Below are 12,555 nucleotides of genomic sequence, written 5' to 3' on the forward strand. Positions count from 1 at the left end.
CTTATCATTTCTCCCCGATTTATTATCTTTATTATTAATCTTTCTAAACAATAAGAAATATTAAATTAGCAATTAGCGGCCCGTGGGACTTGATAAGAAACTATCTCAACCGAACTTGGGATTATTTTATCAATTTAATTATGACAAAACATGCTTTTAATGTCGACTACTAATTGGCGGGATGAAAAGATAGAGGGGTGAAATGATAGAGGGGTTAAAGGATGTGGTGTTAAAATATGCGGGGTTAAATGAATTGGGGTGAAAAGAAGTGGAACTGTATCATACATTCGTTAAACAGCTATTTTCTTATTTTATATATATATATATATATATATATATATATATATATATATATATATATATATACTCGAGCAAATGTGCTTTTTACTATGTAATGGTCAATCTGTTATTAAAATTTATATTTGACTTGATGAAGAAACTGCCCGGATAATTTGAATCAATCCAGAAGAATAGCAGTTCAAGCATTTTCACAACTTACGTGTGGCAATTGGCCAATGTCTAGTTGAAAAGTACCATAATCGAATTGAAGAGCTGCCGCCTGTATTAAAGTTAGGGGTTTAGCGGGGCGAGTGGATGAGTTGAATTGGCAATAGTTTCGCAAGAGTGGGTTCGCTCCCAGGCTGGTACCTGTCAAATTCCATTTATAAATTCCTCCGGGCAATAGGTCTTCGAATCTGATAACCATCTGTAACCTGCAAACAAATTCAGCTTGACTCGGAGGATGAAAGATGGACTGTTCTATGACAACGTTATTCAATCATGGTCCTTTATATCGACACTTTTATGAAGAGCGTAAAAAGAGTGAAAAAAAGTGATAGTAAGCATAATGGTGGAAAAAAGAGTTTAATTTCTTATCAATCCACTCTGAATTACACTCTTTGCAAAGAGTGTAAAATGATTGTAGAAAAGAGTGTAAGAACAGTGTAATTTCTTATTATTACACTCTTACACTCTTTTCCCCAATAAGTAGTAGTGGAAAGCGCATTACAACCTAATACCACGCTAATTAGGGGTGGATTATGGGTGAAACCTCGATCCTGGTCAAAATCTTCTTCAACAGGCCTTAAAACTACGGAAGACTTTGTACGTCTGTCAGCAGTACAATCAATGATGTTTTTCTGATATCGGTAACAAAATTCGAAAACATTTGAAACAAAGCAGCGAAATGTAGGAGGAAAAAAATTCCAAAGATATGAAGGAAATTCAAATAAAAATATTTGCAAATATTTAGATGAGAAAATGTAAATATTCAGTAAAAAATAATATATCTTGATAACTTTAAAAACTATAAAAACTATGAGATGCTTGTTATTGAACTAATTCATCCCGTTAATAGTTAGCCATAAACAGACCAATATAAATGATAATCAACCACTGTCAGACTACCGGGTTTTTCATTCATGCGCGTTTTTCTTCGGTTTTTATATAGCCATGATCAGATCCGCTCGGAAGATGACCATCCACAATATCCGCAAGTGATGAGATCTTAGATGGCTGATGTTAAAAATCAATTAAATGATCAGAATCAGGATTGTTCACGGCCAAAGTTTGGCTCACTAATGATCAGATTTAAGGTAAATTTTAACTAGAGAGCTCAAGATTCTAGACCTCAAGAAAACTCAACTAGATCGTCAATACTTTAACATAGAATAAGCAGAACTCGTTTTTTAATGATTATTCCCAAACAATGAATGCTTATTTCATGATTATTAGGTAAATTAATTGGAAAAAAACTTTTAGAGTTATGAGAAAAATAATGATTGGGAATAATGTACACAGCACTTATCAGAGGTATGTGGGGGAAAAACTAAAAACTGTCTCTCAAATTTGTTGAGGTTTAAATAGGTAGAAATCCACCTCTGTTTGAAACATTTGGGTCGCACACCGGGTAGAAAATGATCCAAATTACAGGGTTATGGCGGAAAAAACTATGGTGGCCAGAAAGACTGAACAATGGCCTAGCAAAGTTTGCATCCTAGAGCATCGTTTCAACATAGTTTGATCATAAACAAGACGAAAGTCTGATCACAGAGCAACAAAGGAACCCAGATGAACATTCTCGGTAACACTACAAAGAAAAAGAATGATTCCTTTTTAAACAAACAAAGTTTCGACTAAGATGTTGCAATGATTAGATATCGACAGTAAGAACCATATAAGATCTTTTATATTGAGGATTCGAAGAAATGAACTGACTTGGTTACCATGACAAGGTTTATAAAACAGCAGATCAACAATTTAATAAATCAATTTTCAACAGTTCATTTCCTTTTTCCAGATATGAAATGTATGTTTCTATTCTCCCCACTTTGCTCAGGTAAGAATAAAAACTCATAAATCTAATTAGTTTAATCAAGTCTTTCCACTCACATAACCAAACAATCCCATTTAGTGACAAAATAAATCCTTATTCCCCTCCGGTGGGTGAGAAGGATGCACTAAATGAGAAAACTCTGCGCTAATCAGGTAAAAGCATCTGTTGTCATTAGTTAGGCGGATCGGGTAATTTTCATATTTGCGTTCCCACGCATTAATTGGATTGAAATGAATTGAGTCAACCGGTTGCCCGCAACGCTGGAACCTTACGAGAAAGAATTTCTTCCGTCCCCAGACAAGCTATTCTCTTTATTGTCTTTCGCGAGGTTCCAGACCAAACACGAAGAACTTCAAATGACAGCAGCAAAAAAATTCACTCCAGCTTCTTGGTAGTCAGCGTCATGGGCAGCTAGTTTGCGGTCGTCAACATGTGTTAACGCCTGACCAGGTGTATCCGCCCCAATCGCAACGCTTGTTGATTGCAGGGATGACACCACTGTTACATCGAGCGCCGCTGGTTTTCCATGTGTCGAGGAAAGTAAAAATACATCTGCAGGTCCGGATTGGTTGTTGCTGTTAAAGTTCTTTTTTGTCAAGCGAAGGGCTCAAACTTGCACAGACACAAGAAGAGAAAACTATATCCCTCAGAGGCTCGTGACGATGAATATTATCTCCTCGTCCTCCACATTGAAAGAATGGCCCCTATAAATATCAATGACACCATTTTTACAGTACAAAAATTTTTGAGGAGCATTTTATGAAGGGATACCCAGCCTATATTTGACGCAACCTTGGAATTCTTCCGCTTCCAGATGCAGTCCCAGTGCGGATTTAGGAGGCGTGGTTAACCAAGCGCCTGCCTTGGGATCAAGAAGAGACTGCAACCGAGCTCCTCGAACATTGGTTGCCTGTGTCAAAAGAACATGAATTTTTTTCTGAATTCTTCGATCTACATCTTGCAATCTAACATGACAATTCGCGTTAACTTCATTGTCCAGATTAGTTTTCATACCAATAAAAGCTTCCACTGTAGACGAAACGGACTCCATTGAACTAGTAAAAGCTGCTAGATGTTGATCACTTGAGCATCTCAAACCCAATCCACCCAATTTGATGGGCAAGTTTGACGTTTCCACTTGCTGCACGTAACTTTTCCCTTGATTAATGTTTCTAAGCAATCCCTCTGTACCTTGTCAAAATTAAGTTAGGCTTTAGTAACTGAGAGGGCTTGGTGTAACTGTGCGTTGAGAGTACAACAATTTGGTAGTACCAAAACAAATATTAAGTATGCCATAAGCTGCATGAGGATCGTCAAGTTGATGTAAGCGATCTAAGAGAGGCTCAGTTCTCTCAACCCTATTGGATAAGGCTTTTGCATAATGAGTGTCCGTTCCAATTGGCGCCCCGAGTACTTCAAAACCTTCAGGATCATTACGCTAAACTGTTCATGGTTTGGGGTGACCACAACATACATTTTGAGGTCTCTTCGTTGAAGCCCAAGTCTTTGCCTTCATATTCCAGAACACCTATGCTACGCATTCATTTGGCTTCAGTTCCCGCCAAAATGCCGTCATTAAGGTACCAAGAGTTCTCTAGGAGCATGAGGACTTCCTGCTTAATCTTGTTAATGAGGGGCATGAGAGCCAAGGAAAACAAATGTGACCCATAGGATCACCATTGTGTACCCATTTTCACTCTTTATAGCTTGCCCGATGTAAAACAGTGAACTGTGTTTTGCGTAGCACGAGCTAACAACGGATATATACATTGTATTTGTTTCAGGCATTAAGATAAATTTTCCTGTCGTTTGATGGAATTGAAAGCGTTTTCGAAATCTATCCGGAGGACTACTAAGCCTTCTCTCTTTCCACACTCTTCATATATTAGTTTTGTTGAGTGGATAATTGATTCCGCGCCTCCCTATATGGTAACTCCTAGTTCGTTGGGACAGAATAATTATTTAGTTGATTGGTACAGAATTTTATTTAGTAAAAAAACCATAAATGATTTTTCGATAGTTGCCAAGAATCACAACGATTTTTTTTTCTATTTACATTGTTTTTCCCATATTTGTTGCATCACCAAATACAGAAAAAAAATTAATGTTTTTCAGTGCATCACCAATGGAACACTAAGTAGCACTCTCACGGAACAATCATCCTCAAGGACAAGAGATAACGAAAGTTGGTGTGTTTTCAAGTATATTGCTGAAAAATGTTTTCAATTTTAGTATTTGGTATTTGCATAAAGTAGAAAAATAAACTGTTCAGATGCTTTGATGTGCTTGAGATTGATCTAATGGGGAACAGAGAAAATGAGTTGTTCCTAATATGCTAATTTTCAAAAATCTTCGCTTTTTCCCAGAAAAACAAGTTTTCTGATCTTAATGACTACGTAATACAGACTATTGAGATATTTTGTGTTGGTAATTTTCCATGCATGACTTCTAAGAAAATAAAATGTTATCTCCTTTCTTTGATACCACAAAGGTGTTATGAGAACTTTTATGTCCCTGCGCTTTTTTTGTTTTTTGATTGGCTTAATATCCCGAAGAAACCAATGATCAATTACAAAGATTATTTTATGATGCTAACCAAGGGACTTCTGTCTTTTTTTTGTTCTCACTTTTATTTTTTCTCAAAACCATGTCTAACCTATTAGGGCATTAATTTTCTTCCCAATATTAACGAGATGTGCTATCATATTCAGGAGGTTGAATTACATAAATGCAAAATGAAAACTTTATTCGAAATTCATGTAAACCCAACACGTATTAAAGAACAGTACGAGAGAAAAATCTACAAGAAACATAATCAGAAGGATTATTGATCGCAATTAAGTTCCAAAAAGCGTTTGGCTAGCACAAAAGCTTAGTTTGCTTGAAAATCTGATCGGATGTTGATTTTATCTGGCATCAATTGATCCGAGTCAGCTACGATTGCACAAAGAATGTACTTTTACCCGGAGCACGAAGTTGTTTTCAGAGTTCGTTTCTGTCTTGGTCAGTATGACCAGAGGAAAAAGTTTTTAAATGGTATGATTAGAGCGCTTGAATACTGTACTTCGGACCTTGGTTCCTGTGAAGACTTCAAAAATCAAGTGTTGGTTTTTATTGAATTGTTCAACAGTATAGCTAATTCTTTTAGTGGCAATTTAGGGTTGATTATTCCTTCATTCCTTAGTCCAAAAGACCGAACAAAAACGACGCAAGAATTGTTCTGTATGTTCGGTTTCAAACATAAGAAATTGTCAGTAGATTCGTTCTGGAACGTAAGAAAGCTTCGGTATGTTCGGTTTAGACAGATTTGGTATGTTTGGTTTGGAACGTTTGGTATGTTCTGTTAATATTCACAATAACTTTCACAATAATTAAATTTTCAAGGATAATGCTCGTTGACTGCGTGCTATTCAGTGGACGATTCTTCAAGTGCGTGCAATTCCTTGACTTCACCCTGGTCGAGGTAGCACCGCCATTCAACGCAAAATTATGTAGGATAATAGTGAATGCGGGAGTTTTTGTAAGATAAGCGTTAAATGCGATGAAATTACATAAATCAGGCGTTAAATGCGGTGAAAAAAACTTTATCGCCTGGTAGTGGTGAAATTACATATTTTTACCACTGAACTTAGTGGTGAAGTTACATAAATTCCCCCGCTTCGAAAGAAGTTTTCAACTTATGTGAGATAAGCGATGAATGCGATGAAATTACATATATTCACCGCTTAATTTATTGGCGAACTTAACTTCTCCGCTTAGAAAAAAGTGTCAAAAAGATAAGATTAGGGGGTAAATTTAGGGGGCTAAAACGATGGACGATAGGGGGATAATGGGGAGTAAGTGAAGAATTGTTAGATTTAACCCGACCTAAAACTACCCATGAATCTAACATGTTTTTGACACTTTTTTCTAAGTGGTGAATTTATGTAATTTCATCACTAGAGTAAGCGGTGAACATACAAAAGATCACCACATTTCACCGTTGAAATATGTAATTTCACCGCTAAAAATCGGGAATCTTGCAAAAATTCAATGCGCGTTATAAATTCATTACAGAAAGTAGAATGAAGTTGGAAAACAGCTCACATTTGGGTCAAGCTCAAGTCCAGCGGTAACAATTTGGGTCGAGCTAAACTCGAGCCCAAAAAACTTAGGATTCGTCAAAATCGAGTGACCATAAAGATGGGCACGTCTTTTCATGCCGCCTTATTGTCGAGCTGGCCTTTAGTCAAATCGGTGCCTAGACTAAGGTTTGGCACCTCAACCTCCTTAAGCATGTAAACTCAAGTCGTTCAAGCTCACATAAAAGGAATGGTGGCTCTGCGAGATATACTCGGGTAATCAACACTCTCAAAATCAACGGCAACATATTTGCCAACACCAGATGCAATTTGAACGTGGAACTCAATTGCGTCATCACCAGTGACAGTGCTGTAGTTGATTACGTCATCAGTGTAGAAAGATCTCGTCACATTGAACATGACACTGTGTTTTCCATAGTCACTCGCCGAAAAGACGTGAAATTCGTACTCTCGTCCAGGCATCAAGTCGTCGAGGGTTGTTTCGTTGGGTCTAAACTTAAATTGGGTTAAAAAACACCTCTAGAGCTCATTTTTGCGTGATTAAAAATTGGCGAGACTTTAAAACAGTACATGTGAAATTTGAGATGAAGTTTTAATGGGCCGACAAAAAGCCAACTTTGAATAAACTTCAGGGCTATCGCAGTGTTCATTTTAATATAATTCAAGCACACTTAATAAATCAATCAAGCACACTTAGTCTTAAACTAAATCAAGGACACGTTTGTCAGTGGTGGAAAAATTGAGTTTGATTTGGCGAAAAAACACCACAACTATCCAGGAAACTGGCACAAAATATATTTTTACAATATATTATTTTAGTTCTGTTTTACAGCACCATTTCCACTCCTACCAAATTTGGTTTGTTTCCGCCTCACAAATCCACAAAACGTATCTTAACACATGTGAAAGAGGTCTTAATTAGTAGAAAATGGTGACAAAAAATTATTTGCCTGATTAAGGTCAGCGACCCATCACAGGTATCGGGCAGACCGAATTGGGTCTTGGACAGGGGGGAGGGAGGGGGAGGTCTCGTGCGACCCAGCTCAGTGGTCTGGAAAAAAATTTGATTGCACCTTCTATCTGGTCTATTCCGAAATTTCTGTCTGTTAGGTCTGGCCAATGTCAACATTTTGGTCTACTTGGTCCGACGAATACCCACATTTCTGTCCATTCGGTCTGACCAGTACCACATTTCGGTCTGTTCGACCTAACCAATAACAGTGCTTGGGTCTGTTTCGTCTGGCCAATACCCACATTTTGATTTGTTTGGTCTGGTTAACATCAAATTTTGGGTGTGTTTGGTCTGGCACGTACCCATATCCACAACCCAGAAGTCCGGCCAAAAGAAACAACAATCATCTTCAAAATGTACAAATGTGTCCTGCTATAAGGATTGTTTTTCAAAATAGCAGTCAATCATTGGTAGTCTAGACGATTAGAAACTTCTAATAATTTCTAAAATTCGCAATGGCCTTTTAATCAACGGTTTGTTTCACTGAATATATATATTATTAATTATTTTCACTTCTCGTTCAAGAAACTGAAATGAAAAAATTCATGTAATGCATGTTTAAGGGGTTCTAGACAGAGGTCTGGTTTAGGGTCTGTTCGGTGTCGTCAATAGTCTGCACAAGAGTCTATTCGGTCTGGTAAATGGCTTGGCTCATTGTTTGCACAAACTGGCCTAGGTGTGTTTGCTCTGGACAGCGATCTGGAGATCTGGAGAAGGGTCTGTTCAGTCTGAAACGTTGTGACTAAGGTCTGTTTGACCTGGCCCAGGGTGCCCAAAGTGTGGTCCGTTTTGCCATTACTTTTTTGGTCTGGTCTGGTCGGTCCGACCCTGACTCAATTACCTCTGGCAAATACCTGTCGTCGGTTGCGGACCTCATCCTGGGTTCTTCGACGCTCTGTAGAATCCGGACACAAGCTTTCAAGAACGCTTTCGAAACAACAGAGTGAGCCGACTTTGACAATGATGAACACCAAACAGTATTTATAACTTTTAAATTCCTTATAAATTAACTCTTTGATTTCTTTACTATTGCTCGTTGTTGTGAAAAATCAAAGTATGGAAACATTCTTTTAATGAAAGTCAGTTTCATAAAAAGCAGTTCTCAAGCAGTTTCATCCCATTTGAGCAGCTAGACGCCGTTTTCCGATGCTGGACTTCAACCATATTTATTATTTTTGCAGATATGTTGTCATAATTTTTTAAGTATTATTAGTTCTCTTTTCAGATAGCTGAGCGTTTCAAGCTGCTCTATTTTTACAAATCATAAAGAAGGTCATCTAAGGTCATCGCTCTTTAAATACTTTTGCACCTTACAAACTCATATAGCTCAAATTTTGAAAAAAAAAATTGTTATTTTTGCGTTGATGCCCTCCACTGTTTTTTTCATTTATTTGAATCTACAAAATAAAGTAAGCTGCAGAACTAAAAATTTATTAGCTGCTCAAGTTGCCGCTCCTATCATTTTTATCAAGTAGTCATTTTTGGAAAAAAAATTCGTTTGTGAAAAATTTGTTTTTGAAATTGGTGTTTGCGCACTGTTTTTGCTCAAACATTGCAACGTTAAGCTACTCCCTGAAGAACCCAATTTTGAAGACCACAAAGACCAAGGTATGAACCTGCTCATAAGTTTGGTCTCCAGCTGGATTTTATGATGAAGCATTTTTTAATGATCACCTGTGCTTTTCCTAGTGATCCAAGAAATTGAAACTTTGCAGGGGAAAAAACACCACATCCATTTTGCTTTTAAGATTTTTAAAGATTTGAATCTTCTTTCAAATATCTTGCAGTTTTGTCGAATTCAATTTGTAAATATCTTGCAAAATTCAAAACTCATCTTACAAATTTCTTGCAAGATTATAAATTTTTCGTAACTAGTTTATTGTTGAGCAGAAACAGCTTATCAATTGTAGGCAAATCCACTGAAGTTATATTAAAGGCTATTTTCTTACAGATTTTTTTCAATATGATTTTTGTTTGTTTTCCGTGCTTCTTTCCGGGCTTGCAATTGGCACTGTTGGAGCCCATATCCGTGAGAATTGAGGAGACATTCTGCAAAATTTCAAAAATGTTTTATTGTACAAACTAATTTTGGGTTTTATGCTAACAGTAAATGGTCACGTAATCACGCAAAATGATTTTTGTCAAGCATATTAACAAAAAAAATTTGGCTGACAATCAAATGAGACAAATGGTCTCGGTTATTGATGATCTTTATCACGAGTTCCATCATATTCTCAGAAATCTTTTTGAGAAAGTTTTAATCTGGAAGTTTTTTCGCAAGAGTTCATATTTGGGAGCTTTCTCCTAATTAACTTGATTGGAAAACTTAAGATTCTCAAAAGATAAGATGTTGTTTTGAGATGATTTTCAGTTGTATTTGGACTAAAATACTATACTTTTTTTCAAAAATCAAAATCTTTCAAGAATCCTGCAACATTTTGAATCTGCTAAAAAAAATAGTAAACACACAAAAATCTCCATGCAAACTTGAAATTTAATACGACTCGTAGACTACAAAATATCCGGGAAAACTTGGAATTTGATACGGGCATGTTATTTTTGTTTCGGATTTGCAAAATTTATTCCAGTATACTTTTTTTCTTAAAAATATCGAGAAGAGCGAGATTGGTGAAATAATTTCAATGTTTAATTTAACATAAAGTGAGATAGAGTAAGGGGAGGGATAAGTCCAGAAATCCGCATTTCAAATGTTGCAGAGGTTCGATCTGCACTGCAAAAATAGATCTTAAAAAGATTAACTAATTTAATGTAGAATTACTCTGTTTTATCAAAGACACATGGGCAGCTGTTATCCGCAATGGAAGTTGTAATGACCACTTTCTGAAACAGCAAAAAATTGGTTCAAAATCTGTATTTCACGAATACGGTGATTGCATATATACAATAGATATTGTTTGAGTCCAAAAGTTACGGCATAGATTTTCTGTGATACTGTTTTCTGATCGGCCGATTGCTCTGCAAATTTTGCATGTTTTAAAATAGGATAAGAGTGTTAAGTTAAACTTGATCCGAAATCGCGTTAATTCGAAAGAGAAAAACTATGCATTTTTTGGTGAAAACTGATCACACCCTGGGTCGAAGTTTTTGAGTAATTTTTTGTTAGAAATGCGGTGAATGCGGTGAATTTTTGTGGAAAATGCAGTGATTGTGGTGAATGCAGTGAAAGAAATATTTCACAGCATTTCTTACAAAATTTACCTCAAAATTCACCGAATTTCTTACAAAAATCAACGCATCAACATCTGTGGCAAATGAAGGTAAGAAATGCGCTGAAAGCAGTGAATGTGGTGAAAAAAAATTCACCGCATTTTACCGCACTTCTCACAAAAATTCACCGCAATTCTTACAAAATTTCACCGCATTTGCTTTCCAAAGTTCACTCAATTTGATTTAAGTTCACAAGAACTATCAAAGAACAGCGTGACTGTTGGCGTAGTGGAATAAGAAGTTGATGACATGCAGGATGTCAGATGTTCGAACCCGTCTAAGGAGTACTGAGAACACTGAGAACGCGGTGAATATTTTTTTCAGTATTTCTTGTAAGAATACTGAGAACCGCGATTCACCGCGATTCTCCGCATTCACCGCGAAAAGATGTAAAAAATAAGCGGATTTTTCACCGCATTTCACCGCGTTTCTTACAAAAATTCACCGCCAAATCTCGACTCGGGACATGTGGCCGTGATAGATTCATATCAAGTCCCACCGGCCGCTGAGGTATGGCCAGATGTGGTAAGATATATAATCTAGAATCAGGTTATGTCAAAATTAGGTTAATTGAACGCATAAAGCTACAGTGTTTGATATTTTTCAACCAATCAATTTCGTTGAAAATTATATTTTTTGGTACTTCTAATGGTTAAGACGCCGCCCTATATCTATATCCTAAGTCGTCATATATTATGCAATGATCTTACTATAATCAACATTTTTGATCAGCTATGTGTAATTCAAGACTTGCCAAGTCTTGGCCAAAACTTGTCTCAAGACGTGTCAAGTGATGACAGACTGGACTCGAGATTTTTCAAGTCTTGTCTTGTCCAGGAGTTGACTAAGACTTGGCAAGTCTAGGCAACTCTTTGGACTTGACACAAGACGTAATCAGCACTGATCAGTTAAGCCAATGCGTGCATTTCACTGCAGAAGTATATTGACGCAGTCAGCAGATATCTCACAACGACACACTCTATATCATTCACTTTTGATTCACTGTGAACTCTCATTTTAAATAAACAGAGCCGAATCAGCAAACTAACCTGGTAAAATCTCGGTGGAATCCAGGAGAAATAAAGGGTGTTATTCATTGTGACATTCCCGACTGAAGTAACCACAGGTGGAAGTGGGAAAGTGGAATCGAAGAAAGTGTAATTTCTGTAAACTGGATTCCTGCCTTGGCTCTCTACTGACATTTCAATTGTGTAGAGGTCACCCGGGTCAAGGTCACCAAACAAAAACTGATTGCGGAGCCTAGAAAAACTATATAAAGTTAGTTCAATTGAGCTAACCTATCTGTTGCATAGTTGGCAATGAAGCAATGACTTTTTGTTACCCGGGTCGAGGGTCACCGTCATTCAACGCCAAAAGTATGCAAGATAATCGGTGAATGCGGAAAACTATGCAAGATAAGCGGTGAATGTGGTGAAATAAAATAAATCAGGCGTTGAATGCGCTGCAAAGAAAATTTATCACCTGATAGCGTTGATATTACATAATTCCACTGCTGAATTTAGTGGTGAAATTACATAAATTCACCGCTTGGAAAGAAGTGTACAAAATATGTGAGATAAGCAGTGAATGCGGTGAAACTACATAAATTCTGCTACCTTTAGTATATGGCATTACTTGTATGCCTGACATGCAGGAGTTGAGAAATTCGAACCCGCGTAAGGCCGGTAATTTGTAGTAAGTGTTGAAACGTGGTGAGTTTCTGTAAGTTCACCGCTTAATCGAGCGCTGAAAATACATAATTTCACCGCATTTCAGTTCACCGCAAGATTATGCACGAAATTTGTGGTGAAAAAAACAACTTTTCACCGCTTATCTTACATATCTTTCTGATTATACCTCGACCCGGGAAAATTCAGTTTTCGTACCATGGATTTACA

General features: G+C 37.0%; 1 protein-coding gene across 1 annotated transcript in view; it reads right to left on the reverse strand.

The window, feature by feature from the left end:
- Window positions 1-476: 476 nt before the first annotated feature.
- LOC142345073 (uncharacterized) overlaps window positions 477-12,555 on the reverse strand; it is a 58,019-nt gene continuing 45,940 nt past the window's right edge. Inside the window, exons 6-9 of the mRNA XM_075397156.1 lie at window positions 11,707-11,917; window positions 10,209-10,270; window positions 6,638-6,907; window positions 477-713 (exon numbers count right to left, since the gene is read on the reverse strand). Coding sequence (XP_075253271.1) covers window positions 479-713; window positions 6,638-6,907; window positions 10,209-10,270; window positions 11,707-11,917 — 778 coding nt within the window. The 3' untranslated portion in view covers window positions 477-478. The remainder of the gene's footprint in view (window positions 714-6,637; window positions 6,908-10,208; window positions 10,271-11,706; window positions 11,918-12,555) is intronic.

This window comes from Convolutriloba macropyga, chromosome 8 (genome assembly GCF_964194025.1).
Source record: "Convolutriloba macropyga chromosome 8, txConMacr16.3, whole genome shotgun sequence".
Classification (NCBI taxonomy): Eukaryota; Metazoa; Xenacoelomorpha; order Acoela; family Convolutidae; genus Convolutriloba; species Convolutriloba macropyga.